Source organism: Tauraco erythrolophus, chromosome 7 (genome assembly GCF_009769465.1).
Source record: "Tauraco erythrolophus isolate bTauEry1 chromosome 7, bTauEry1.pri, whole genome shotgun sequence".
Taxonomy (NCBI): Eukaryota; Metazoa; Chordata; class Aves; order Musophagiformes; family Musophagidae; genus Tauraco; species Tauraco erythrolophus.
This window is the reverse complement of record NC_141471.1, coordinates 61,099,576-61,124,332: the sequence shown is the minus strand read 5'-3', so window position 1 is coordinate 61,124,332 and position 24,757 is coordinate 61,099,576. Positions and strand designations below refer to the sequence as shown.

The following is a 24,757-nucleotide window of genomic DNA, read 5'->3' as shown; positions in this document are numbered from 1 at the left end:
ATTTTGGGGACAGGGGAGGCTTCCTCTGCTTCCATTCGGCAGGGAGCACAGGAACCTTATGAGCATTTCCTTGATCAACTACAAATGGCAGTTCAGAGATAAACAGAAAATCCGGCTACTGCAGATGTGTTGGTATTCCAGTTAGCCATTGAAAATGCTAACACAGACTGCCAACAAGCTCTTGATCTTATCAGAAATCGGGCAAAAAACGATTGCAGATTTAGTAAAGGCGTGTCAGAATGTGGTCTCGGAACACTATAAAGCAGAGATATTGGCAGCTAAATGTTTTGGTCAACAGTAATCACTGACACGTTGGTGCATTTAATTCCTACTGGTGTCTTTGGTCTTATATCACAAGGATTATGTGCACTATTGCTGGGACGATCATCCACCACAAAATTAGGATTGTTTGTACTCCCAAGGGTAATTGATTCTGAGGAAAAAATAGACGAACAAACAAACAAACAAAACACCAAAATGCTAGTAACTGCTTCTGCAGGGCTATAATAGAGCTTAGCAAGGTATTCCTTTGCATATAAGGGGAGATCCATGTACTATAGGCACTTTAAGAATGTATTTCCCTAACACCACCATGAACCTAAGTCATAGACACACCCAGAATAGCTGCAGCACGCATGCTTATGATAGCTAGTGCAATTCCAGAGCAGAATTTTGGGAACCAGCTAAAATCATTGCAGCTTCAATATTTGCACCAGGAGTTGGAGTGGCACAGGTGTTAACTACACTGAATAAGTTGGGCTGTTGGCTTGCAAAACAAACTAATGCTACAGCTTCTGCTTTATCAATGCTCTTAATTGACAGGATGGTTAAAATCTTTAGTAAAGCAGGCATTATATTGCTAGTAGTTCTTCTATGCATAGTAATAATCACCCCCGCCTATTGTCACGCTCCCAGCGAATGGTACAGAGTACGGTTCATCAAGTAATGGTCATAGAAAAACAAAAAAAGGGGAATTGTGGCATCATACACACAGCTACAGTTGGGGTTTGACCTTGATGATTTAAGCCTGTGCTCCTTTCTGAAGTTGGGAAACACCGATAAAGAGGGTGAGAAAGAGAAGGGAGTGTGAACAGCTGGCACAGGGAGTGTGAGAAGTTGACATGGGGAGTTTGGGAAGTTGATATAGAGTGTGTGAGAAAATGATGTTTACTTTAGCAAGTGAAAAATAGCTCCTTTTTAGGCATAGCCAATAGTAAAGTTAAAATAGGTGCGTGCACTATTGTTTGTACCCAATCACAGCTGGGTGAGGGCCGCGTGGACACATCGTGGCCAGAGTAATAATCTATAAAAGCTGCCTATATAACAATAAAGGTCACTCTGCTATCACAAAAGAATTTTGGACACAGACAGTCACAGCTGCACAGCCTCCTTTAACAGTAATCATTAATGGGAAGGCTTTTCTGGCCTAGCTTACACAGGGGCTGATGTATCTATAGTGAAAAATCCTGACTGGCCGCCCTCTCGGCCTCTGATACAAGCCCTGGCAGCTGTGGTCGGAGTAGGTGGAACACAGATCCCACAGCAGAGTGCACAGACCTCGTTAGTAGTAGGCCCAGGTAACAAACAAGCTATTTTGAAACCATATGTTTTTGATGTCCCATATACATTATGAGGTCGGGCTTTGTTGAATCACTGGAATGTGATGCTAACCTCAAATTTTTAGCACGTCACTGATGTCCAGCCCTGACTCAAGCTGGCAAGCCGGTCTGGGTCGATCAGTGGCCATTAAAAAGCGAGCGGCTGGAGTGAGCTCAAAAATTAGTCAACGAACAGCTCAAATTAGGACATATAATTCTCTCCACTAGCCCATAGAATACTCCAAAATTTGTTATCTCAAAGAAATCAGGAAAGTGGAGATTTATGTTAAAAGATTTAAGAGCTATTAATGCAATCATTTCACCAATGGGTGCATTACAACCGGGTGTATCAAATCCTACTATGATTCCAGAATGTTAGCATTTGATGGTGATTGATTTAAAAGATTGGGTTATTTCACCTTTTTACTTTTTATTTATTTACACCCTAACGATTGTCCTAGATTTGCCTTTTCAGTTCCAGTGCTTAACAATGAACGACCCACGCAACAATATCATTGAATTGTACTGCTTCAAGGAATGATGAATAATCCTACAGTTTGTCAATTGGTGGTAGGTGATGCTCTCTGTCAGGTCAGACAGCAGATCAGGCTCAGCAGATTGCAGGTGCCTGCCCTGACCGTCAACATATTGTGCCTTCAAATACTCCAGCAGGAGTAAATCCAACAGGTTTATGTGCCAATGAATTATGGCAATCTGATATTACTTATATTCCATCGTTTAATCGATCTAAATATGTGCATGTAACTGTTGAGATGTTCTCTGCCTTTGTTGTTGCTACTGCTCACACTGAAGAAAACCATGGGAGTACCAAAGAAAATCGGGACAGACAGTGATCCAGTATGGTGCCTTTTTACAGGATTGGGGAGTGACGCACACTACCAGTATCCCTCATTCACCTATGGGACAAGTGGTTATTGAATGAATTCATTTAACATTAAAACAAATAGCAAAAAAAAAAAAAAAAAAAAAGGGGCAGTCTTCCGTATATTTCCCCACAAGAGTTAAATTTATTAGGATCAAAATTTGTAGGTAGTGCCAGCAACAACCACGTTACACAAACGTGTTGTTTTAATCTAAGTGACCATGGTGAGTCCATCCACGAACAATTGCAATGGCTTGGAGAGCATTCGGGGAGAATTGTGGTAGAGGATTGTATATTGATATGTAAACTGTTTTCATGTTTTCTTATTGTTTGGTATATTACGTGTGTGAAAGTTGCTTGTATATATGCTTTGTGTGTTTTTCCGATCGGAAGGTGTATGGATTCCACCCGTAGCTACTGGAAAGAAAAGAATTGACTGGTACCAAATTAATGACAAAGAATTACTAACTAGACTTAGTTGTGAGCACGTAACTTTGAAAAAGGAAGCTAGGAGAAATATGTTACAACTTAAAAAATCCGCTGTTGGCCAGCAGAGCACATACCTGGCGGCCTTGTTGCACGCACTGGCCACGCGTGCAGCAACGCCGTGTCAGTGCCTATTTCATAGACTCTGCTGAGGGTGTAAAAGGGATGGCTCAGAGCGGAGCGGAAAGAGGCTGCAGAGCACACTGTGTGGATAAACAGGGGACGCCCTGAAGGTGCCGTGCCTGCCTCTCTTCTCTGCGATGACCCTGCCGACTGACACCCTCCTGCTCAGTGGAATCTTGGATATAGCGGGAATAGTAAAGCCCTCAGAAAGGGAAGTAGTGTGCTAGAAACTGCTTTTGCAAGGCTGTACCAAAACAACATGCTAGTAACTGGGGTGACAGTCTCGTGCACAGGATTTTCTTCGTGCAAGAAAAGAAAGGGGGATTTGTCGGAGTGCAGATCCTTGAAGAGACTGCACGAAGAAAATCCTGTGTAAATAAGGACTGGAGCTCTAAAGTTAGGCCTCAAGTGCAGAATGCCCTTGAAGTTAAGGATAAGAAAACTATGCAGCATGATAAGGGAGTAGTGTTTGCTTAGAGCAGAGCTTCGCTAGGCGGGTACCTGTTTGAAATAAGCTGTTAAATATGATAAGCATATGTATCATCCAATAATGGTGTAGAAAAGGTGTGGTCTCAGGATTATTGGCAAATACTGTCTATATAAGCAATAAGAACTGCGCAATAAACGAGACTTCCTGCAGCTAACTCATATTGAGTCGTCTCAGTACTTCTCCAAATCCCTTCTCCGCACAGACCTAACTTAAATTAAGTCCTGTGTTGTTTTCCAGGTACTGAGTTGGTCTTCTTGGCAGAATCAGGATGGAGAATGATCGCTTCTTCTCCAGGCAACTAATGCAACCACGCAATGAATTTTCTTATTCACTCCCAGTCCAGAGAACTCCACATGGTTTCATAGGATGCACTGAATAAATAATGTTAATATTGCTGTGTTTACTCCCAGAGACCATTTTTGCTCTTGGTAAATTGATTCTCATTTATTCTGTGAATGCAAAATGAACAGCTGTACTACCTGCTACAGTTTCTCTAGCCTGCAGAGGAAAGGTGGATATAATTTATTTCTTTCCCGGCTTTTCAAGCTGTGCGTACACTCAGGTGATTTGCAGAGTTGTTGGACTTCCAGCTAGGTGTTCAGGAAGCAGCCTGCTTCCAAAATTGGAGGATTTAGATGCCATTGGGTACTCTGGCAAATTTCAGTGTCTGTGCCTGAGGGAATATTAACAAATGACACGTGCTCTTCCCAATTTTGACATGTCCTTTTCAGTAGTGATGGGAACATGTAGTGTAGAACACAGACTATCTGTTAGCAGAAACTCTTTCCTTACTATACCTTAATTACACTTTCAAGAGGTTTTAGGACATAATGAACGTGAGAAATGCAGATATCCTTCTTTCAATTTTATCAATGAACTCTGCAGTACAATTTTAACTTCCTCCAAGTCTTCTTTTCTGCAAGTAGGATACTGACACCTCTCACCTTTCCTCAGCCTTCATTTTTCCCCCACAAATTAGCAGCAAATAGAGATGTTGGAAGGGGAGAAAGCTGCAGATTTCTGGAAATTGTTGAAATAAACTCTGTTTCGGTTCAGCATTCTGCATTAGGTTTCTGTGTCTTAGGTGGGCAATCATGTAAATCAGATGGCAGGTTCCAGCCAAGGCCCAGCTGGCAAAGTATAAGTTTTCAAGTATAACTGGGAACTCTATGGGCTCTTTGGCTGCCAGCAGCCCACCTCCATTAAGGTGACTTGCTGTGTTAGCTGCTAATTGGCTCTATGCAATTAAATTCCAGTACTTATAATCACTGTGATGTCTAAAGTACTTGTAAAACTGGTGAATTCGTATGTATGATTTCTCTGAAGTGCGGAAATATTGTAAGTACCATTTTCCAGATGAAAAGCTGGAACAGAGACAATTAGCTGTTAATATTGTTCTACATGTTAATTTTGGTAATGGTGTTATTATATGAAGCTTTTGTACAGATCAGGGAGTAACAAGTCACATTCATCCCTTCAAGTCACATAGACAAGGAAGAAAAATGTTGAAGGACAGGCACAGTCCGTTAAAGCAGTCAGTGCCGTAGTGGTTTTGGTGTAGGGGGAAAAAAATAAACAAAAAGAAAAAGAAAGGAAGGACAACTTCTAATGTCTTTGTTCATGTTTAGCTGTTGTAGTAATAGAGTTAGATGCACCTACTTAGTGCATTTAACTAGCAGATTAGTTGCCTTCAGTCACCTTAACCAAAGCCATCCCCGAAGTCAGTGGCTGAGCCCAGTTGGTTTTAGTCTCACAACCACGCTCTCTCTGGGCAGAAGCAGCATGGAAAATAAACACTCCTTGCTTTAGCAGGGTCTGTTTCCACCTATTTATTCACATAATCCTCTTGTAGCAAGTTTGTGGTGTATTGGCTTTTTACTAAACCCCAAACAAAAGGAGTGCAGTTGCCTCCTGTGGTCCAGCTTTCTGGGAACAACTGAAGAAGGCGGCAGTGATATAAAGACCCACTTTTAAAAATACTTCCTTGTCTTTTTAATGTTATTTTCAAGTCATCCCTTAGAATTTGGTATTTATATCACAATAACTAAATACTTTTACAAGTCGTATTTTGTTTTTCGGTTTATATGTAAGCTACCATAGAAGTTAGCTGATGTTCTTTTTATTTTCTCTCTTCATTACAGCCACAGCAGTACCTAAGTGACAGTGTACTTCCAACCAAGTCCGCCAGTTATGGCTTAAAATTGGACAAGTGGTGAAGTGCCTACATGTATTTCTACCCCTAACAATGGACAAAATCTAACACTATTCTTAAGGTATTGATTTCTGCTACATGTTGGAATAGAAGGAGAGACTCACAGAGCTAACGATCATGATATTTCCAGCTTTGATTTTCCAGATGTTAATGTTGGAGGAAAAAAAACCTCAATAAACTATGCACTTTTTGTCATTAAAAGGAACTTAAATATGTTCCTCTGTCAGTAGTAGCTGAAGTTGGATGAAGAATAATGGGAAGCAAAATACTCTTCAGCAGAGTTTTTTAATGTATTGCTCGACTGGTTTTAGAATCGGTCAGATAATAACAGTTTCTATTTAATGGCCTGTTTAGCCATAAATGACATTCCTTGTCCAATGCTGCTCAAATAATTGTGTTTTATGTATGCTCAAGTCTGCTGCTTTTACATTTTGAGAGCAGCGTTAAGAAGGCCTTTATTTGGTAGAGCTGGGTAAAATGATCTAAATGAATATAAATATGTGGACAAACCACCTTTTCTGAAAACAACCACATTTCACTTGAAAATTGCCAGCCTGATAGAGCGCCTGTGAACTCGCTTGTCTGTCAGACCCCACTCTTTGATCTGGAACCACTCGGTGAATTCAGTTAGAGGCGAAGACCTTAAAGACACTAAGGCTCTGAAGTTGTGTGAAATGGCATCAGGTAGGGAGAGGTGGGAGAGGTTTCCTGCCAGGAGAGAGAGCTACGCCGTGAGCAGAACTTGTGCTAAACTCAGAAGAAATGTATTTGGGGAAAAGTGTTTAGAAATACCCTTCTCACGGGGTAATCTTCAGAGCTCACACTTTCTGAGAAACTAAATTGCCTTGGAGATAGAAATCTGTAGGAAACCTAGCTTTTGTTTCAGGCTTTATAGATGAGCTTCTTTCTAAGGAAAACATTTTTACAAAAAAAAAAAAAAAAAAAGGAATCGGCCCCAAAGCAAACTGAACACAAGGCAAACATGGCAATATTCCTCTTTGTTAAATTAGCTGATGCTGAGTGATTAGTACTATTGTTCAATTCAGCTGTTAACTCTTAGCTGATTTCCTAGAGCTGAATTCCCAGATCATTTCAAAGAGATTTATGCATGAGCTGAGGGTTAAACATAGACCTAAAAGCAGCTGATATAGGCATCTATTTAACACAAAATATTCTGAATCCAGACTTCAGCGCCACCTTTAAGCATACCGAAGCTGAAGGGATTACTCACGTTCCTACAGATCCCTGCAGCCTTGAGCACCACGTTGAATTATGGTGTAGCAAGGGATCAGTATGAGTCTTATCTCTGCGTTTGCCGAATGGGTTGAACCACTGAATTCTGGTGGTTTTGAAAGAAGCCTCAATCAGTTACTTCTCTTCTGCATCTGGCTTGGCAACCAGTCAAGGAGAACAACAGCTCATTTCCTACTCATGTATTATGCACAATTTGCTTTGAATACCTTGTTTACTTTAACAAGAAGGCTATATTTTCATTTTTGCTTTGGTACTACACTAGTGAGAATTGAGGACACTACTCAATTATTGAGCCACAGATCAAGAGATGAAAGTTTTTAAATGGTTTTGAAATGCCTGCATTGATAAAGCTATAGCCATTATTCTTCTTTCTCCTACTGATGTAGAAATAATAAATATTTTAAGAATCCTAAAATAGATGGAAGTAGTAATATTGACTAAGCAGAAACTGTTTGCCAGGAGATTAGGCTTTAGTTGGTAGGATTTAAATATGCCTGGCATGTCAAAGCAATGTGACAAGCCAGTGTTTTCATAATGTTCTGTGTCTACCTCATAGCTTGTTGTGAAAGGATGATGACTGTTGCCAGCTTGCTTTGTTCTTATTAATATTTTTGAAGATAAGAAAGCGAAATGGCTCCATTTCAGAAATTAAGTAATTTCTTTGTGCCAAAACACTGACAGGAGCTCTTGGTGCGGGAATATAAATTAAAGTTCTGACTCCTGCATCACAAAAAAGAAGTCAACATTGCTTGAAAGGAGCCTTGCTGTTCAAGCTGGTGCTATTTCTTTTAACATTGCAGACGTGAATGCCAAGTGAGTTTTCTGTGTGAATTTCTGTAGTATGAAATGGAACAGACTGCTGAACTTAGGCACTTTGAAGCTCTGATTTTAAAAGTCAGGGATAATTTTAGGGAAGGGGAGGTCAGAATAATCAGTAAGTGGAACACGTGGACCTCAGTCAATATTGTAATGTCAGCTGCGTAGCACTATCTGCAGCCCATGTCTAATGGGATATCTGCCTTGTTGTCTTTGCCACTGGTTATTCCAGCTCCCTCAAAACTGTACTTGCAATGCCTTCCCCCCTTCATGTAGATGGTATTTTAACCCCTAGTGAATAGCTCTCTATCCACCACCATTCTAATCCAAAAAGTCAGCCTTTCCTATGGGTCCAAAATGGCAAAACTCCCACCCAGGCCCTTACCCAGAGCAGCAACTGCAGTAGCCTCTTCCTTGTAGACCTTGTGTGGAACAGTCTTCTCCTCAGCTCTCCTGGTCCAGACACTTCTATCTGCTTCTTGCTTTGTTCCTTTCGATCCAAACACCCATGTCCTTATGCTGGTTCTTTCTCTGCTGCAGTCCATACTTTTTTTTCTTCCTAGGCCAAGACCCTTCGCTGTTTAGTTGAGCTCTTCCTCTTAGGACCCATCTTTTATCACCATGCTGGTGTATGCATTACCTATGCCTTTGCTCTGGCAGCAAGCCCAGCCCTTGTACCCTCTGTGCCAGATGGACACACAGGGTCATTTTCGACCCTCCCCTCTTCCAAAGCCCTTTTTAAGATGGTTTCCCCCAGTATGCTGCTCACTGGCGACTTTAGATAGAAAATGGACAGTGTCCACCTGGGGCTTTAGTTGCTCATCTGGTCTTTGCCCATACTACTGCTTGGTTGCCTACCTTTTACCATCTTCTGTATATTCATTTGGGATTGGGAGCTCTTTGAGCAGAGACTGGCTCTTTTGAAACTCCTGTGAACACTGTAATGCTTGATCTGTGATTGAGGCATCCAAACTGTGCTGTGAAGCTGTGTCGACACGTCTTACCTGATGGAAAATACCACTGGCACACAAGGGAAGAGGCATGAAAGTCACAACTGAGATAAGAAGTGAAACCATTAATTACAGCTGACTCACAGGCAAATAGGAAAGCCAGCTGTCAGCACTTCGGAAGAGGAGTCACTGCAAACCTTCACCTTCTCACCTTGCAAGAATTCTTACATCACCTGTAGTTACAGGCCAGTCCCTTTGCATCACCTTGCACACCTTGGTCTAACTGTTTCAACTGAGAGTAGTTCTTCAAACAGGACAAGCTCCTGGGCAGACATGGCTGAGACCATGAGCAGGAGTTCATTTACTTGCAAAGAACGTGTGTTGAAAATTGAGGAGTGTAGCCCTTTGCTTTTCTGATTTAAGCAGAGACAAAATAGACATCAAAGGAGGATGCAATATTGCTGGGAAATCACAAATAGCTCTTTAGTGGAAAAGTGCTGGTAATTCCTACGATATCTCACAAAAAAAAAAAAAAAGCAACAGAAAGCATATAAATACATCCTATAAACACCAACAATACAACACAGCTGTCTTGTAAGCAGGGATTAGTAGCAGGACATTGTTATAGAAACAGCACATATTTTCCCCTGAGAAACTTAAAACCCCACAAATTCAGTCCATTCAAGGCCACAGGGAAACAATGTGCTGCTTATGTTCGTTTCCATTCCTAGTTGCTGAGATACTGACATTTTTATTAACTAGGTTTCTGTACATTTTCCATTTTGTTTAAAAACTACAAAGCTCTTGGAGCAGCATCTTTTTTTTCCATTCAAAAAAATCAACCAAATTCATTCCTCTCTACATTTACATTTTTATATCTCCCTTATTTGGTTAAACCAGACAACATGAAGTTACTTTCACCCGCCAATGTAAGTGCGTAATTGATGGAGCCAAACCGTTATGAAGTACTTTAGAAAGGATTTTAGTAGAAAAACAGAAGAGGTTCATCTTAAACTAGTTTAATTTAAACAGTTCCATGACAACAGCTGTCATGGACATGACAGGGGACATAACTTCTGGGAAATGTGGACTGAAATTCAGACTGGAATATGAGATTCAGTGAAATGAGTGAGTTGCAGCTGCTGCATTTGACTCAGGCACTACTACACCTAGCAACGTCTTTTTAGATCAGAGGCAGACTGAGCCCAAAGACAAGCAGCCATCCATCTGTCTTATGGCAAGCTGCAGCTGGACAGAAGGTGGCAACTGAATTCTTCACGACCGAGCTTGCATTTTCTTCTTTGTCATTTTAGTACTGATTCCTGTGCAGTTCAGATGCCCTTTCCCCTCCCATCCATTACCTGTGATGGCCAATTGTGTAACGAAGAAGGTCATTCGAGATTTCCGCTTTCTCCTCCAGGTAGAGAAGAGCACGATGGCATTTCCAGCAATTGTCACAATAAAGAGAATCCAAAGAGTCACCAGCTGCTCTGTCTGCATTGGAGAGAAGGAAAAAAATGCGTATCAGTAGGGTTAAGTCAGTTATCCTTGGACGAATGAGAAGGAAAAAAGGAGTGAAATGTGAGTTTTGCCAATTGATTTCTAATTATTTAGTCTAAAAGATATTCTTGTTCTTTCAGAAAATACTTCACGTGCATCACTGCTGGCGACGCTCGTTCCAGCTTGATTTGCGGTGGCTGTGCATTATTTCTATCTTCACAAAACCACCAGCAGTGTCTGTGTTTGGCGCTTAATGCAAAAATGAGAGGCAGCCCTCAGTTTTCTCACATTGCTCCAGCAAGCTGTGAAATAACCAGCTGCCTCGCTTTGTAAGGAATGTTGATAGATGGGCTCCTTTGGAGAAATGGGGGAAATAAATACTTCTCTCCTTCCCAGCTCCAGTGAGTCTGGGTCATCCACGAGCCCTACGAAATTCAGGAGTTCATTCCATGAACTAGATGTGCACCAAGACTGAAAAGAAAGCGTGTGCCACTGTAAGGAAAAGTAAAATTGTGTCACGAGTGATACGTGATGGCAAAACGGCCCCTAGTGGTAGCGTCTACAAAGAAAAGAAAGTAAGAAAAAGAAGTTATTTGCACTCTCAAAGCATCAGGATCCTCTGGCTGCAAGAACAAGGGCGCTATGTGTCTGCATTTGCTTGTTTTGTGAACGCGCGTCCAATCTTCTCCCTCCTTTTGGCCCACCAAAACTCATTTGGCCCTCTCTAGATATAGGATAGATGTTTTTCAGTGGTCACCTCTGTAGGTTTGCCCCTGCCACATGAGAGTGGGAAGTTTGTGTCTTCTCCATAGCAGCCAGCCAGCTCTGAGCCGGAGACGCACCAACTCTGGTGAGCGTGGGGTCAGCTTGGAGAAAATATTCTGTATTTCTGCAAAATTCTCACTTGTAAAAACCTGTCCTGTGTAAAGCTGTACTTAGTGGCATTGAGGAAGATGGTTCTGCCGCTGCTCTTCTGCAAAGACAAGTAGAAGAGAGGGGATTTTTCCCAGTAAAAATTACGTTTGAAGGGCACAGAGCACAGGAGCTCAGGAGAAAAAAAAAACCTAATGTATCCAGCAGCAATAATATACACATTATTACCAGAGTCGAAGAGAGAAAAAATACATATATGGCTCAGCAGAACTGGGAGTTATAAAGGTAAACCCAGCCTCCATAAGGGACCCCTTTTCCCAGAACCTGCTGCTCCCGAGCAGACTCCTGCCTTTGGGGTTTCAGGAGGAGGCAGTCCATATGAGTGAAATACCAAAGAGCCTTAACCCCCCCAGCTCCGACTTCGTGTGGCTTTCCAATGCTTCAGATGCATTGGTCACCTGGATTTACATCCAAGCAACTGGGATGAGTTTTGGGTTACGTCAGCACAGTTGTTTGGGATCTTCCAGTTCCTGACACCAAACCCATAATGTGGGAGTTAGTGGAGAATGGAGGAGACATATAAGGGCTGCACTTGAAGAGGGATCCCAGCTACTGGCCCTGCAGAAGTGACCCCGAGGCACTGTCCTGAGCAGGTGGAGGGAAGGAGGCTGTCAGTGAGACCTGTGCCTACCTGTCTGGGCTGATTGATGATGGAGCAGAAGGAGAGGAAAGTACTCATTAAATCATTTGGCAACCACTAACCCATGACTTGGTCATGGGTGAGAAGAAACCAGGGCTCCTGCTAGCCACAAAGGGAAAATGGCTCATCTGTGAGCACAGGGAGGGAAGGTGAAATGGCAGGAAAGGAGCAAGGGCAAGGACCTTCTTGCTCTACCATAAGCTTTAGTGCCTCCTCAACTCTCAGCACCCTCCTGGCAACCAATCACGGTTCCTTCTCTACTGGGGACCCACTTGTGGGAACCAGCCCCAGCTTTGCTCCAGGTAGGTAGCCACTTTATCCTGTTATACAGGCATGCCTGAACCCGGATCTTAGCTTAAGCACACAACGAAGGCTGTGTTCAGATAGTTTCACTTTTCCCAGCAAGATCTTTTTTGCCAGAGTGGTCTACCGTTTGGGTAATCTCACCTAACTTCAAAGCTCTAAAGAGAGACAACTGCTCTAAATTGTCCTGGTGTAGCCTAGATAATAGCAGTATCTCAGAGAAGAGTCACTATTCATCTCACCTACCTTGGGATGGCCTGTCTCCACTGATTATAGTGTGACCTAGATAAGACAACTCATGTGGGCTGGATGCTTAGCTTTTAGACAGAAAAGTCTCCACCTTTTTTAGGTGTCTGCAAATCTCTCAAATTTCTTGGAATCAAATTCCCTTCAAAATGTGTGGCAGAGACACGGTGGAACTATTTTTATGGGGATGCTTGGCTTTGTACAGGAATTGGAGGGAATTATCTTTTTGGAAGGTAATTAAAATTTAAGAAGGTAAGATTTCACATCACTTTTGTCCTTGAAATCAATCGGTTTTCCTCAGGGTTTGGTTTGTCTTTTCCATTTCAGGAAAGATCTTTCACACATGAAGAAAACTGAGGGGCAAGACTTGTTCCCGTTTTCTCTAGTATAAAATCAGAAGAGCATTTTCTTGAAAGAAATTCTGTATTCCTATGTTATACTGATATGGTTATGAACAGAAAAAGGATCTGACACTCAAACCTTCTTATGATTCCCACAGAAGAAATAGCTATGGAGCAACAGAGACTGTGTTAGAGGGGTGTTTCCCCACCATAGGGGCACTTCACGTATGGTCAGTTTAAATCCTCTCCTGCCAAGTTAAAAAGCAGTGCTTAACAGTTAAGCAATTTTAGGCTGAGCCTCTACGGCAATATACAATTAAACCAGACTACAAAGATAACCTAAAAGGTGCAAAAGCTGAATACAGAAGAGGTAAGTTTGAAAGGCCATAGACAAAGGAATAAAGGAAAAGGTCCTATTAGTCTATTTGCGGTAGCTGCCATTCAGAGAGAAGAGAGAAAGGTCTCGTTCTTGGGGATTAAGGAGCTAGAATAATAGGCAACTTAAATCACTGCAGCCTCTCTCAGTCTGTGTTAGCTTGCAGAATGAAAACTTCTGTGGTTGTTAATGGGATGTGCACCGTGATAAAGGCCTTCACGGAGGCTGGGATTAGAATTGAAAATGATCTTGATGAATTGGAAACAAGCACTGGAAAAAAAAAAACTGACACAAAACAGGATGCTATTCAACAAAGGAAAGTGCAGTGGGTGCAATCACATTGGGTTGGGCGACCCTTCAAAACACCCCCCCCACGAGAAGCACGTGAAGTGCCCCACAAGTGGAGCACGATTTGATACTGTCACCCTACCACGAGAGCAACAACCACCGTCATGGGATCGACACCGGTCTCGTGCGCCTCTGCTCTCATCCTGCCACCGTACCCAGATGCTGTACTGTGCCCACTCCTGGGCGCCGTGCTTCAAGAGAGACGCAGAGCAATGAGTTGACAGCGGTCTAGAGGATACAGCCTGGCAAAAAGACTGAATGAATTCAGTTGCTTAATCTAGCAAAAAGCAGACTGCCAGAAAATATGAACACAGCCTTGAGGAGACAAAAAGACTGACTTAAAAAAGGAAAGGAATAATCTCTTCTTCAGATCTGCTGCAGACTGGCCAAAAATCAGTGAACCAAAACTGCAGCGCAGAATTCAAGTTGATAATTTTTAAAAATTGACTTAAAAATATACCATGTATGTAGACAGATTGATTAAGTCAGTGAAACCTCCATCTGTGAAGGTCTTAAAGATAGCTATTAGATTAGAGAGAGAGCTGATTGATCCTGGAACTTCACTGCAGATACATTTTCTGTAATTTTGTTTTAATCATCACCTTAAGGTTGCTTAGACATAGAGGTGTTTCATTTCATGTCTTGTTTGTTCATCAAGCAAAAAGCTTTTTGTAATGATCCTCAGCAAGGTGATTTACAAAAAATATTGTTTAATAACATGTTGCACAGACATTAGAGGCATTCTGGTTAAAAAGACAGACAATAACATCTCCCAAACCCTTGTGCAGAAGCTTTAGGCAAGGGCTGCTTTTGCAGCAGGCATTGCTAACTACATTACGACAGGAATGCCATGAGAGAGACCAGTGTCATACATCAGTTCTTTAAGATTAGAAAAATTAAAAATGCTGGTGACTTAATTAAGGTCACAGAACAAATTAAAGTTGAGAGGATTTCCTTGGCTTGACTGCAGCCATCGCATGTGCTGCTATTCCTTAAGACTGTTGCGTTTGGAGCATGGAAGTGCTTGACATCTGGAGCACATATTCATGTTTTGCTAATTTGCTTTCAGATTAAAACCAGCTTAAGTCAATGAAGCAAGCCTCTTCATGGGTGAAATGTAAGCCAGAGAACCTGTCTGAAGACTGTGTGCATTTTCCTCTGCTTGTAGAAGAGGCTTGTTATTTTGTCTCTCTGACAAAGTTTCTGAATCCATAGGCTGCCGAAGTCTAGCAAGAGGAATATTCTGATTTATATTTGAGACAAAGATCATCCCTGCCAGCAGCTTTAATCAAGACCATTAGTTAAAACCTTTCAGAGACATTGAGAGACATTTTGGTGCCACGATGCCATCCCTCCTTCCAGTTGCCCCCAACCAACTTCCTCGCTCACTCGCTTCTCAGGATTTGTATCCCCTTTGTTGGAGGGCACCAGCTGTGGCTATGGAACGGGGATATACCTGACAGCCCATCCCAATAGACTTGCTCTTTCTTATGTCTTGAGGTGCAGAAGCCTTTGCCTGATACCAGAACAGTTACCTAATAGGAGATGTTCAACTATCAGCAGACAAAGCACATTTGTACTTGAACAGGAACCCAACATGAAACAGTTTTGTTCTAACTGCTGAGGCTGGTTGGGAAATAGCCCAGAAAAAATAGGTTGCCAGGTAAGAAATGAGCAGATAAACAGGAGAGAGGGAAAGATACTCTGTTCCTGATGTGACTGGCTGGCCTCTTAATGTGTGGATGTCTATAGTGAATACATGTCCTTGCTGACCTGGTGCCCTCCTTCTCCACGTCCTTGATCGCCTGGCTGAAGAAGAGGCACTCATCCCTCATACCACAGGTCCATAGTGGCTTAAGTCTCTGAACAGCTTCTTCTTGTCTGTTGATTAAATTCTGGGAATATGCAAATGATCTTTCTGCTTGCCTTTGTTATATTTTAAAAAATTGGTTCTAGCGTAGCCCATTGCAGCAATTGAGATTTTAAGAGGGATGTAATCACGGCACAAACCAAGCAATTTTGTAAGGATGTTCTTCTTAAGACGTAACAAGAACACATAAATCTCTTAGCTAAATTGAGAAACTGTCATGCTCACAGTCAGGTTCACCACTAGTAGATTACATTACACTTCCTTAAAGGAGGGGAAAAAAAGAGAAAAATATTTTCTCACCCTCTGGAATAATCACTTTAATTGCAGGTCATGCGAGAAAATGGAGGAGTCTAGATTTGCATTTTTTTGACCCTTTTGTAGAAGATCTGGAGTCTTCAACTTTCAGTACTGAAAATGTTCAGGACAGATTTGCTATTTTAACAACTCCCATTTAGGATTGGGGGAAAAAAAACAAAGCACCATAAAAAAACCCCACAAACCACCCAACTCAATCAACCAAAAAAGTCCCAAACCAGGAAGATCAGTTTTCCGAAGGCAGACAGGTGCCATGCAAATTGTCTGATTCCAGTCAGGGATTAATAGTTGGTTTACCTCTAAGGCAAATTGTACTTTGGACTGCAACACTGAAAGAAATCAAAGACAAGCACTCATCGGCATCTTAAGGAGTCTTAACAGTACTGGCACAACCTCTGACATAACTTGTAAAGTTTTTAAAAATAAATAAACAAAGCAAAAGTAAATAAAAACCCTTCTGTCTCATACTGCCAGATTGCTCCACAGCAGAAACCCTAGAGGAGTCTTGTGGGGTCTAACTGCTGTCTACAATTATCTAACGAGAGGGTGCTGAGAAGATGGAGCCAGGTTCTTTGCAGGAGTGCACAAGGAAAGGACAAGAGGCCACAAGTAAGAGTCGTAACACTTACACTTGTTTTGATTAGATATGAGGAAAAAAATTTCATCTTGAGGGTGGTCAGACACTGGGATGTGAGTCCAGAGAGGCTGTGGGATCTCCATCCCTGGAGATATGAACACCTGAGTGGACACTGCCCTGACGAATCTGGCATAGTTTGAATTTGCTTTCAAGTGGTTGGCGCAGGTGGCCTCCAAAAGTCCTGAATTATTATGCACATACAAGTAAGCATAAGATCTATTTTCTTAAGGAAAGTACTTAAAACTAAAAGGTACTTACAAAGATGTAATCAGATGAGTGCTTTGTACAAGTTGTGTATTATTTATTGCATTACAGCAACATGAACAACTTGGATCTTTGTGAAAATCTTTACATAAATTAAAATTCACACTGCAAGTCAAGAGTGTGGGTGTAAAGCCTACTGGCATGGAAATGACACAAACATATTAGTCGCAGGAAAAAAGGCTTTAAAAGTATAAGATGGCATTTGTCTTATGCCTAAGTGGAGGCCTGAGATGAAGAATTTCTGCCAGACTGTGACCAGCTTAAACAATGAGCTGTCAGAAGTAAAGTGTGATGTCACTGAAGGGATCATGACTATTCTTATTTTTACCAGCTACAAAATAAAGGTTCTTTAATACGTTAAAAAAAAGAACAAACTTGGTTAAAGTGCCAACTGGAGACATCGGTATTTCCTCTTGAATTGAAAATTTGCACACAAGTTGAGTTGTGAAAAAAGACACTAACAGAAATCTGCTTGAAGATAAGCTGTAGGTACGTTACACATCCTTTGTTGCAGATAGCAGTTCTGATTGTCAAGAGGGAACGAAGTAAGGGGCACCAAATATCTTACAAAGAGAGGAACAGTGGAGGGAATACTTAGGCTAGAAGTAAGCTTCCAACATTAGTCACCTGAATATGAAAGTTCAGATGATTACTTCAAGCCACCTCCTAACGCTCAAGAAATGCTGCAAAATTGGTTGGATCACTGTTGATTCGATTGCTTGATTCATCTCATAGAAACAAATGAACAACTGGGAAGGTCACTGAAATCTTATGCCCTAGTTGTCACAAGCAGCAGAAATTGTACTGGCCATCCCTGTAACACAAGTGTGTTTTGAAAGTATCTTCTCCATCCAGCAAGGCAAAACTGAGAAGATGTTGCTCTATGGCGTTCACGCAAGATGTTCCCAAAAATTTTGGGAAAGTGGTTTGATTGACACTGAAAAGCTCTGGGAAAACTCGTATGAAGCTAAGAAAGACTGAGAAAAGAGGAAGTTCTAAGCTAAGTTTTATATTTGATCTTTGAAAGTGTTTCCACTGTAATTGAATTTGAGAGAAACACATTTGGGCAGGCAACAAGCCCTCTTGGAGTTTGAATTTTTTTTTTTTTTTTTTTTTTTTTGATTGTGTGGCCTGGAACAGAGCCTGATTCAAACTGCATGAACGGTAGTTCAGCCCCAGGTTTGCCTCTGGGACTGCTGTATTCCCATTGCAATGGCAATGGTCATGCCTGCTGGTTTTCTTATCTGCTTCTGCACAGTGGCTGCTTTACCGAGATGATTTCTCCCAGGCTGGCCATGTTACCCTCCCAGCACAGGGCTACAGGTCATTCTGGTGATGTGTTGCCAAACGAGGCCTTCACAACACGTTGGAGGTGCTGGCAACAGCCACTTCTTCCTGTCTCCTTATGGTTGGAAGAAGGGCACGGTTGGGATCTACCCAACCAGATACTTGAGAAGCAGTTTTGCATGAGTTTGTGTCAATATGGCATTGCACTCGCAGCCCGTGAATGTTAAGGTGCTATACAGAGGGAAAATATATAGTATTTCCTCTCTTTTAGACTTGGGGAAATTGACAAGCTGAGGAAGCCTATTCCCTAAATCAGGACACCTTCTCATGGAAAGGGCTAATTATGTCATTAAGATTACTTTCACTTCTTTTTGAAATCTAGCAAAACTATAGCTACTTTTTCAGGAAATCCCTTGTTTTTTAGAAACATATTTCTTAGCTGGTCTAGTGGAAGGTGTCCCTGCCCATAGCAGGTGTGGTTGGAACTTGATGATCTTTAAGATCCCTTCCAACCCAAACCATTCTGTGATTCTATGACTTCACCACCATGGGTGAGGCAGGGTCCTTTCAGGATGCAACATTTAGTGCACGTGAATCGCTGTGATCTTTCCAAGCTCAGCCAACAGCTAAACAAACCACCCCCAACCCTGCCCCAAAATCCTCCAGAGGTGTGACTGTGATAGAGGGGAATATTTTCAGTCCATGACAAGTGGTAACAATTCAATTTTACTAGCAGATAGTTCATATTTGCCATTCTGCTGTGCTTTGGTACAAGATGGGTAATAAACAGGGACGGTGCTGTTGAGTTATTGCAGGATTTTTTTGCCCATTGCACCCTGGCAGACTTCCACAGAAGTAGACAAACAGATATCCCTGATTTTAAAGTCATCAGGAAAGATACATTTTTTATGGTGTACCTATCTATTTTTCCCTAGAATATTTTCAACCTGAAGAGATACTATTAGGTCACTCAGTAGTCCATCTGCAATTGTATGATTTTGATAGCCTTATTAAAAACTCTGACACGCTGTTTTTTTTCTTATTCACAAAAACGGGTAAAAAGATGAAGTATGCCCAATCTGTACAATCAGAACATCTCAAAAACCTGGAGGAATTAATACTTTCTAGTCATATTTATGCAAACAGATGCAAACCCTGTGGCTGTGTGGACCACGGAGTTGGAAGTATGAGGGCTCCTAGTATAAACCCACCCGAATCAGCTGGCTCAGAGCTAGCCTGAGCTGGGCTGTCGTAAAGCCAGATCACTTCTGTGTCGCATTTAAATTACTCATTTGAAGCCAGCCTGGCCAACAGCACTGCAGATTTGTTTCACAGGGAGATCAGCTGTTACATTCTCAGTGCAGCATCTCAGGAATAGTAACAGTCATCACAGCATATTGCAGAGGCTGCGTTCAGGAGTTCCTGACTCTGTATTTGTGTAGACGTAATTCTCCTCCTCTTCCCCCACCGAAAGATTGCAAAGTTACTCATGAATTATTTGATATGCCTATTTTTCTAAAATGCATCATTTCATTTTCAGAGATTAAAACAGAAATTTGACAGCGCTCATTATTATTTTTCTATGATGTATTCAATGAAGGGATGCTTTGCGAGGTTTCTTGAAAAATCAGAATAAGCAATAACATAGGTGAATGGTTTCCAAGAGATAAGGAGACTCCTGCAGTTGGATGAAACGATAATGACAACAGATTCTGACTTCTAAACAGTCTCTGAGGACACCTGGAGCCAAACCCTTGTTACCTGACAGTCCTACAAATGAAGTCTATGCAAAACTTCTCTCTGCACATTGGTCTCCTCAGCTTTTTTCTGGAGATGGTAAGGGCTTGAGCTAAGGAAGAAATTTTTCACTCTGAGGGTGGTGAGTCACTGGAACAGGTTACCCAGAGAAGTTGTAGATGCCCCATCCCTGGAAGTGTTCAAGGCCAGGTTGGATGAGGCTTTGAGCAACCTGGTGTAGTGGAGGGTGTCCCTGCCCACGGCAGGGGGGTTGGAACTAGATGGTCTTTGAGGTCCCTTCCAACCCAAACCACTCTATCATTCTATGACAATCACAGACAGAGAGTCAAACAGTCCTTCCTGAAACAAGTAGGGAGTTTAGATAATACATGTAAAATAATTTGTGGTGGAGTAGATATGCACATTGTTTCTTCTGAGAGTTCTAACACTTCGCCGTCACTGCTGTGGTGGCACTGCACGGCACAGGGACCAGGTCTGATGGAGCAAGAGGAGGAGGATGTCAATAGGTGTACCAGTGGCTGAGGTTCCCACCTGGCAGGGAGGAGATCAGGGTTCCCAAATAACCTTGGGTGGAAAAAACAAAACATTGTGTCCTGCTGCATGGGCGAGGGCTCAACTCTACACATCAGAAACCAAGATAAGAAAATGTACTAGATGATGGAAGTCAGCCCACTCTCCTGGGAGACAGGAGGTGATGGCAGGAACACAGTCACATCAAGAAAATAACAGCAGATGGGACTTTTTTTCTTTTTGAGTACTCCAGCCTTTACTCTATTGCATAAAAGTCGGGTATCTCGTTTCTCATCAGATCTCTTATAAAAGAGATGGGCCCTACTGAATCCTCTCTGAGAACAAGCACATGCTCTTACACTCAGATAAGCTTCAGCATTGTTGGAGGTCTGGCAAGGGGAAGTGCTTCCTCCAGCCTTGATGAAGACTCCCAGCCCTGTGGACAACTGGGGGGACACTATTCTGAGATGTCAGCTTTGCCCCAGGCTCTCCAGGCAGATTTCTGTCTTGCACCTAGTCAGGTACACAGAACTGAGGAGGTCCTAAAGTGGAGGAAGGCCACAGCTCTTCAGACAATCTCAGTTCTTTTCAGATGATTGTATTTGGCAGAGGGCAGTTGGCACTCGCTTAGAGCCCTTTTACAGGAAGATTAAATGCAGGCCGGGGAGATTGTAAAGGATTGTAATGAACTCTCCTTTGGCCTGGGAGGTTGGAGCTGTAATTAATACCAATTTGCACATCTGTTCTGAATTTGGTGCTGACACAGCCAACAGGACTTCTGATGCCTGTGGTTTAAGCCAGCAAGCGATCTGGGTGTATCGTGTAAAGGTACCCAGGAAGAAATATGGTCTGGGCTTTCAGTGACCATTTGCCGTAACTTTGGAGCACTTCTCCTATGAAGACAGGCTGAGAGAGTTGAGGCTGTTCAGTCTGGAGAAGAGAAGGCTCTGGGGAGACCTTCTAACAGCCTTCCAGTACCTGAAGGGGCTACAAGAAAGCTGGAGAGGGGCTTTTTACAAGGGTATATGGTGATAAGACAAGGGGCAATGGATTTAAACTGAAAGAGGAGAGATTTTGATTAGAGGTAAGGAAGAAATTTTTGACATGGAGGGTGGTGAGGCACTGGACCAGGTTGCCCAGAGAAGTTGTGGCTGCCCCATCCCTGGAAATGTTCAAGGCCAGTTCGGATGAGGCTTTGAGCAACCTGGTGTAGTGGAGGATGTCCCTGCCCATGGCAGGGGGGTTGGAACTAGATGATCTTTGAGGTCCCTTCCAACCAAAACCATTCTATGATTCTATAACACAGCAGCAAGATCTGAACATCGGTGGGGACGAGCCAGTTCCTTTGCTGTGAGATGCACCAGCTCATCTTACACGTGGTGCGTGGGTGCACCCAATCCTGCCCCAAAAGGCTGCGACTCTGTGCCCCAAGAGCCAGCCTAATTAGCTGATACATGGACATTGCCCCAAAGTAGACTTTATTGGCAAAGCCTTGGTGAGCAGCTGGCCAAGGAGCTGCAGTAGTGACTACCAGAAGGGAAATGTGCATTCCTCTGAGTGGATGAAATGCTCTATTTCTCAGCAGGGGTCGGGGGGAACACAAAAAGAAAAAATATCTAATTGAACTGGCAAAATGCTTTCTAATCTGAAGTGGCAGCAGGATTTACTTGTTAAGCTCTGAAGAGGAATAGGCAGAAACTCAAATGCTTCTGAAAGGGGAAGCAGTCACAGCTCATCCCATAACAGGGCTTTTTGGCACCAAAATGCTCTAAGGCGCGTTGTTTCACTTCTGTCACATTGCCACCACGCTATAGCACAGACACTACCTTAGGAGAGCACAGGCTGTCCTTTTGGAGCATGGGAGGAAAAAAAGAAACCAGCACATGCTCCTGTGGCTCGAGCAGTGCGTGAGATACCCTACGTAGCTGTCCTTGGGTAAAATGGTTAAAACGTCACTAACACAGGAACTGCTCCAGGTGAGTGTCCCTCCCTTGTCTCCATTTATCAGCTCAGGTCGTGTTTCCCTATGACTGCTTTGGTAAGAGAGGTTACACCTGCATTTCCCGGGCAGAAACATCTTGTGTGCCCTGTGTTGGGCTTCTGCCTCCCGGCACACGGGCTCTGGAGTCAGCCTCTGCGGTGGCTGCTCATCCCACCTGCCTCTACTCTCAGCCATGGGCTACCGTGTGTTTGAAAATCCCAATAAAAGGCCAAAAGCCTGTTTGCAGCTACATTTTAAGCACTGAGCTCTGGTTTTTAATCCGTTCAACCTGTTCCAAGCTGAACCTTTTACTGCTTTAGCTGCTTAGCCAGACCCTTGTGAAGAGGAAGGGGCAAGGACATGGCCACGACGTGGGCAGCACTGGTGGAGGAGAGCCAACCAAGTCAGCAGGTACCAGCAGCACCTTCTTCACATGAGCTTTTACAGAGAGCTGAAATTCCTGGCAGGGAGCCCTGTCTTCCCTGCACCATCGTCATCAGAGCGGGTGCTTTATCCCTCCTTTCCTGCAGCAGCATCAGCTGTGACGTACCTCCAGAGTCAAAATATTTCCATGCCTATCAAGAGCTAGTAATTGATGTGAAATCAGTGAACCTCCTTGCAAAGTTCACACTACATATGCCGGAGCGAGGCATCTGACAGAGGAGTGCAAGTCTAATGAGAAGCTCTCAGCTCACAGAATCAAGGTTCCTTTAGCAATGGATGAGCACGCATGACTATCCATGGTTACCTAATTATTGTCATTTACTCAATCTCCCCTATTAAGGAGCATTTTTCTGCCTGAGGACTTTCTAATCATGGAATTAATCGTCACTTTTACCAGTACAAAATACTGCTCCCCTGACATTGTTCAGATTTACAGCCCTAAGTGCAGAGAGAAGAAAGGAGATAAAGTTGTTAAAAATATTTTGCTTGTCACTTCTGCATTCTTTTCAAGAGCATTTTAGAAGTCTAACATGGAAAGAAAAAAAAAAGATGGGCGAAAAAAAAGATTTTCATCCTTGAAATCCCAGGTAAGAAAGTGCTGTCTCATCAAGAACAAGAATGTATCAGCAACATGTTAAGAGAGACCCTCATTAATTAATAGTAGAACTACAGATCAGCTTTTTCCTTCACAGCAGTGAAAACCTGTTGCAATCCCACCAATTCCACTGGCATTGTATCACGGTGCTAACAATCTCACAGAAATCAAAATTGCTTCTGAATGTATCCCCTGGTACCCAACACATTGTCAAATGATGTAAATACCTATATCTTTCTAGCTGAAAGTGATTTCTCTGGTCCTGAGCTCCAGAAGGAATGGCAGGGCACTCCTTATCGGACTTTTTAATACCTTGAACTTAACTTTAACAATGTGCCACGACAGTAAAGTGACACTTGGCATGCAGCATGAAATTAATCAATCACAACAGGCACAGAAATGTGAAGGAAAGATGAATTTCAGTACCTCTTTCATCTTTTTCCTGCATTCACGTATTGCAAAGGGTGACGTTTGTTTGGGGAGATGAATGAATACACTTCCCATGTCATTCAACAGCATTCACTGCTGAATGATTCATCTGTTGCATTCTTAATAGCAGCCTTCAAGAGACACTATGTGCTCCGTTCAAGTTAAAAACAAACAAACAAACCGACTAATTAGAACCTGTCCCTCATGATTTAAAAAAAAAAAAAAAAAAAAAATCCCTCTCACTTGTGCACGATGTTTATTGCAGCTGGAAAATTGAAATCCCTTATGTCAAGATGATGGTTCTTAGAAATTACATAAAAGATGTGTTAAACTAGCACAAGCTTTTCATTAAAGATGTGTGTGTGATTACAATGCCTCTATAGCAAAAGAGTACCATCCCCTCTTGGAAGGGGATGCAATTGGTTAAGACCCAAAAGTCTCAACTCCAACTCCTACAACTATTTTGTTTTTCAGTAAATGCCCCACACGTGCCGTCTGCTCTCCTCGCAGAGGAAAAAAAAAACCCACAAACATCTGGGCAAAAAAAGTTCAATAATCCTGGTTGCCTCCCCACAGAGGTGCTGAAAACGTACCGAAGCTGCAAGCATGTGAGAAAAATAACGCACGCCTTAAAAGAATACCTTAAAAGAATAGTAAAAGGATCCCCACTCCTCTTCTGCCACCACTTCGGTGAAAGTCACCGTTTCAGTGCAGGTGACCAGGGTCAGGTCCAGCCAGCCGGTGCCTCCCTGGGAGCTGCTGCTGGCTTCCGTGGAGCCGGTCTCCATCCCTGGCTTCTGTCCGACTTGTCTCGGTGCCTGTTTTTGTCCGAGTTAACGCAGCCAGCCCTCTCCTGTAACAGCGCAGCAACAAAACCAGCTTCTCGCTGCTCCACCACTGGCTACCAGAGGTGTCGGGCTTCAGTGCAGCTGAATGATAAGAGAAAAAAAGAAAAAAAGAAAAAAAAATCCAAGCTGACATCGTCCCTTTTGAGCTTTCCTTCGGCACAATTCTGACGACAGCAGTCCACTTGCTCTTCCCAGCAGCAGGACCAGTAGCTGGTGAGAAAGTTGGCACGCGCGGATCCAGCCATGTGTCTTGCTGACTCTGGATAGTCTTGCAGCCCGAGTTGCTGGCCCAAGAGTCAAGCACACCTGTAAAAGCACGG

General features: G+C 42.7%; 1 protein-coding gene across 1 annotated transcript in view; it reads right to left on the bottom strand.

Annotated features, from left to right (window-relative positions):
* NPSR1 (neuropeptide S receptor 1) overlaps positions 1 to 24,377 on the bottom strand; it is a 66,014-nt gene extending 41,637 nt beyond the window's left edge. The window contains exons 1-2 of the mRNA XM_086614783.1: positions 24,231 to 24,377; positions 10,174 to 10,306 (exon numbers count right to left, since the gene is read on the bottom strand). Coding sequence (XP_086470909.1) covers positions 10,174 to 10,306; positions 24,231 to 24,377 — 280 coding nt within the window. The remainder of the gene's footprint in view (positions 1 to 10,173; positions 10,307 to 24,230) is intronic.
* Between the last annotated feature and the right edge of the window lie 380 nt (positions 24,378 to 24,757).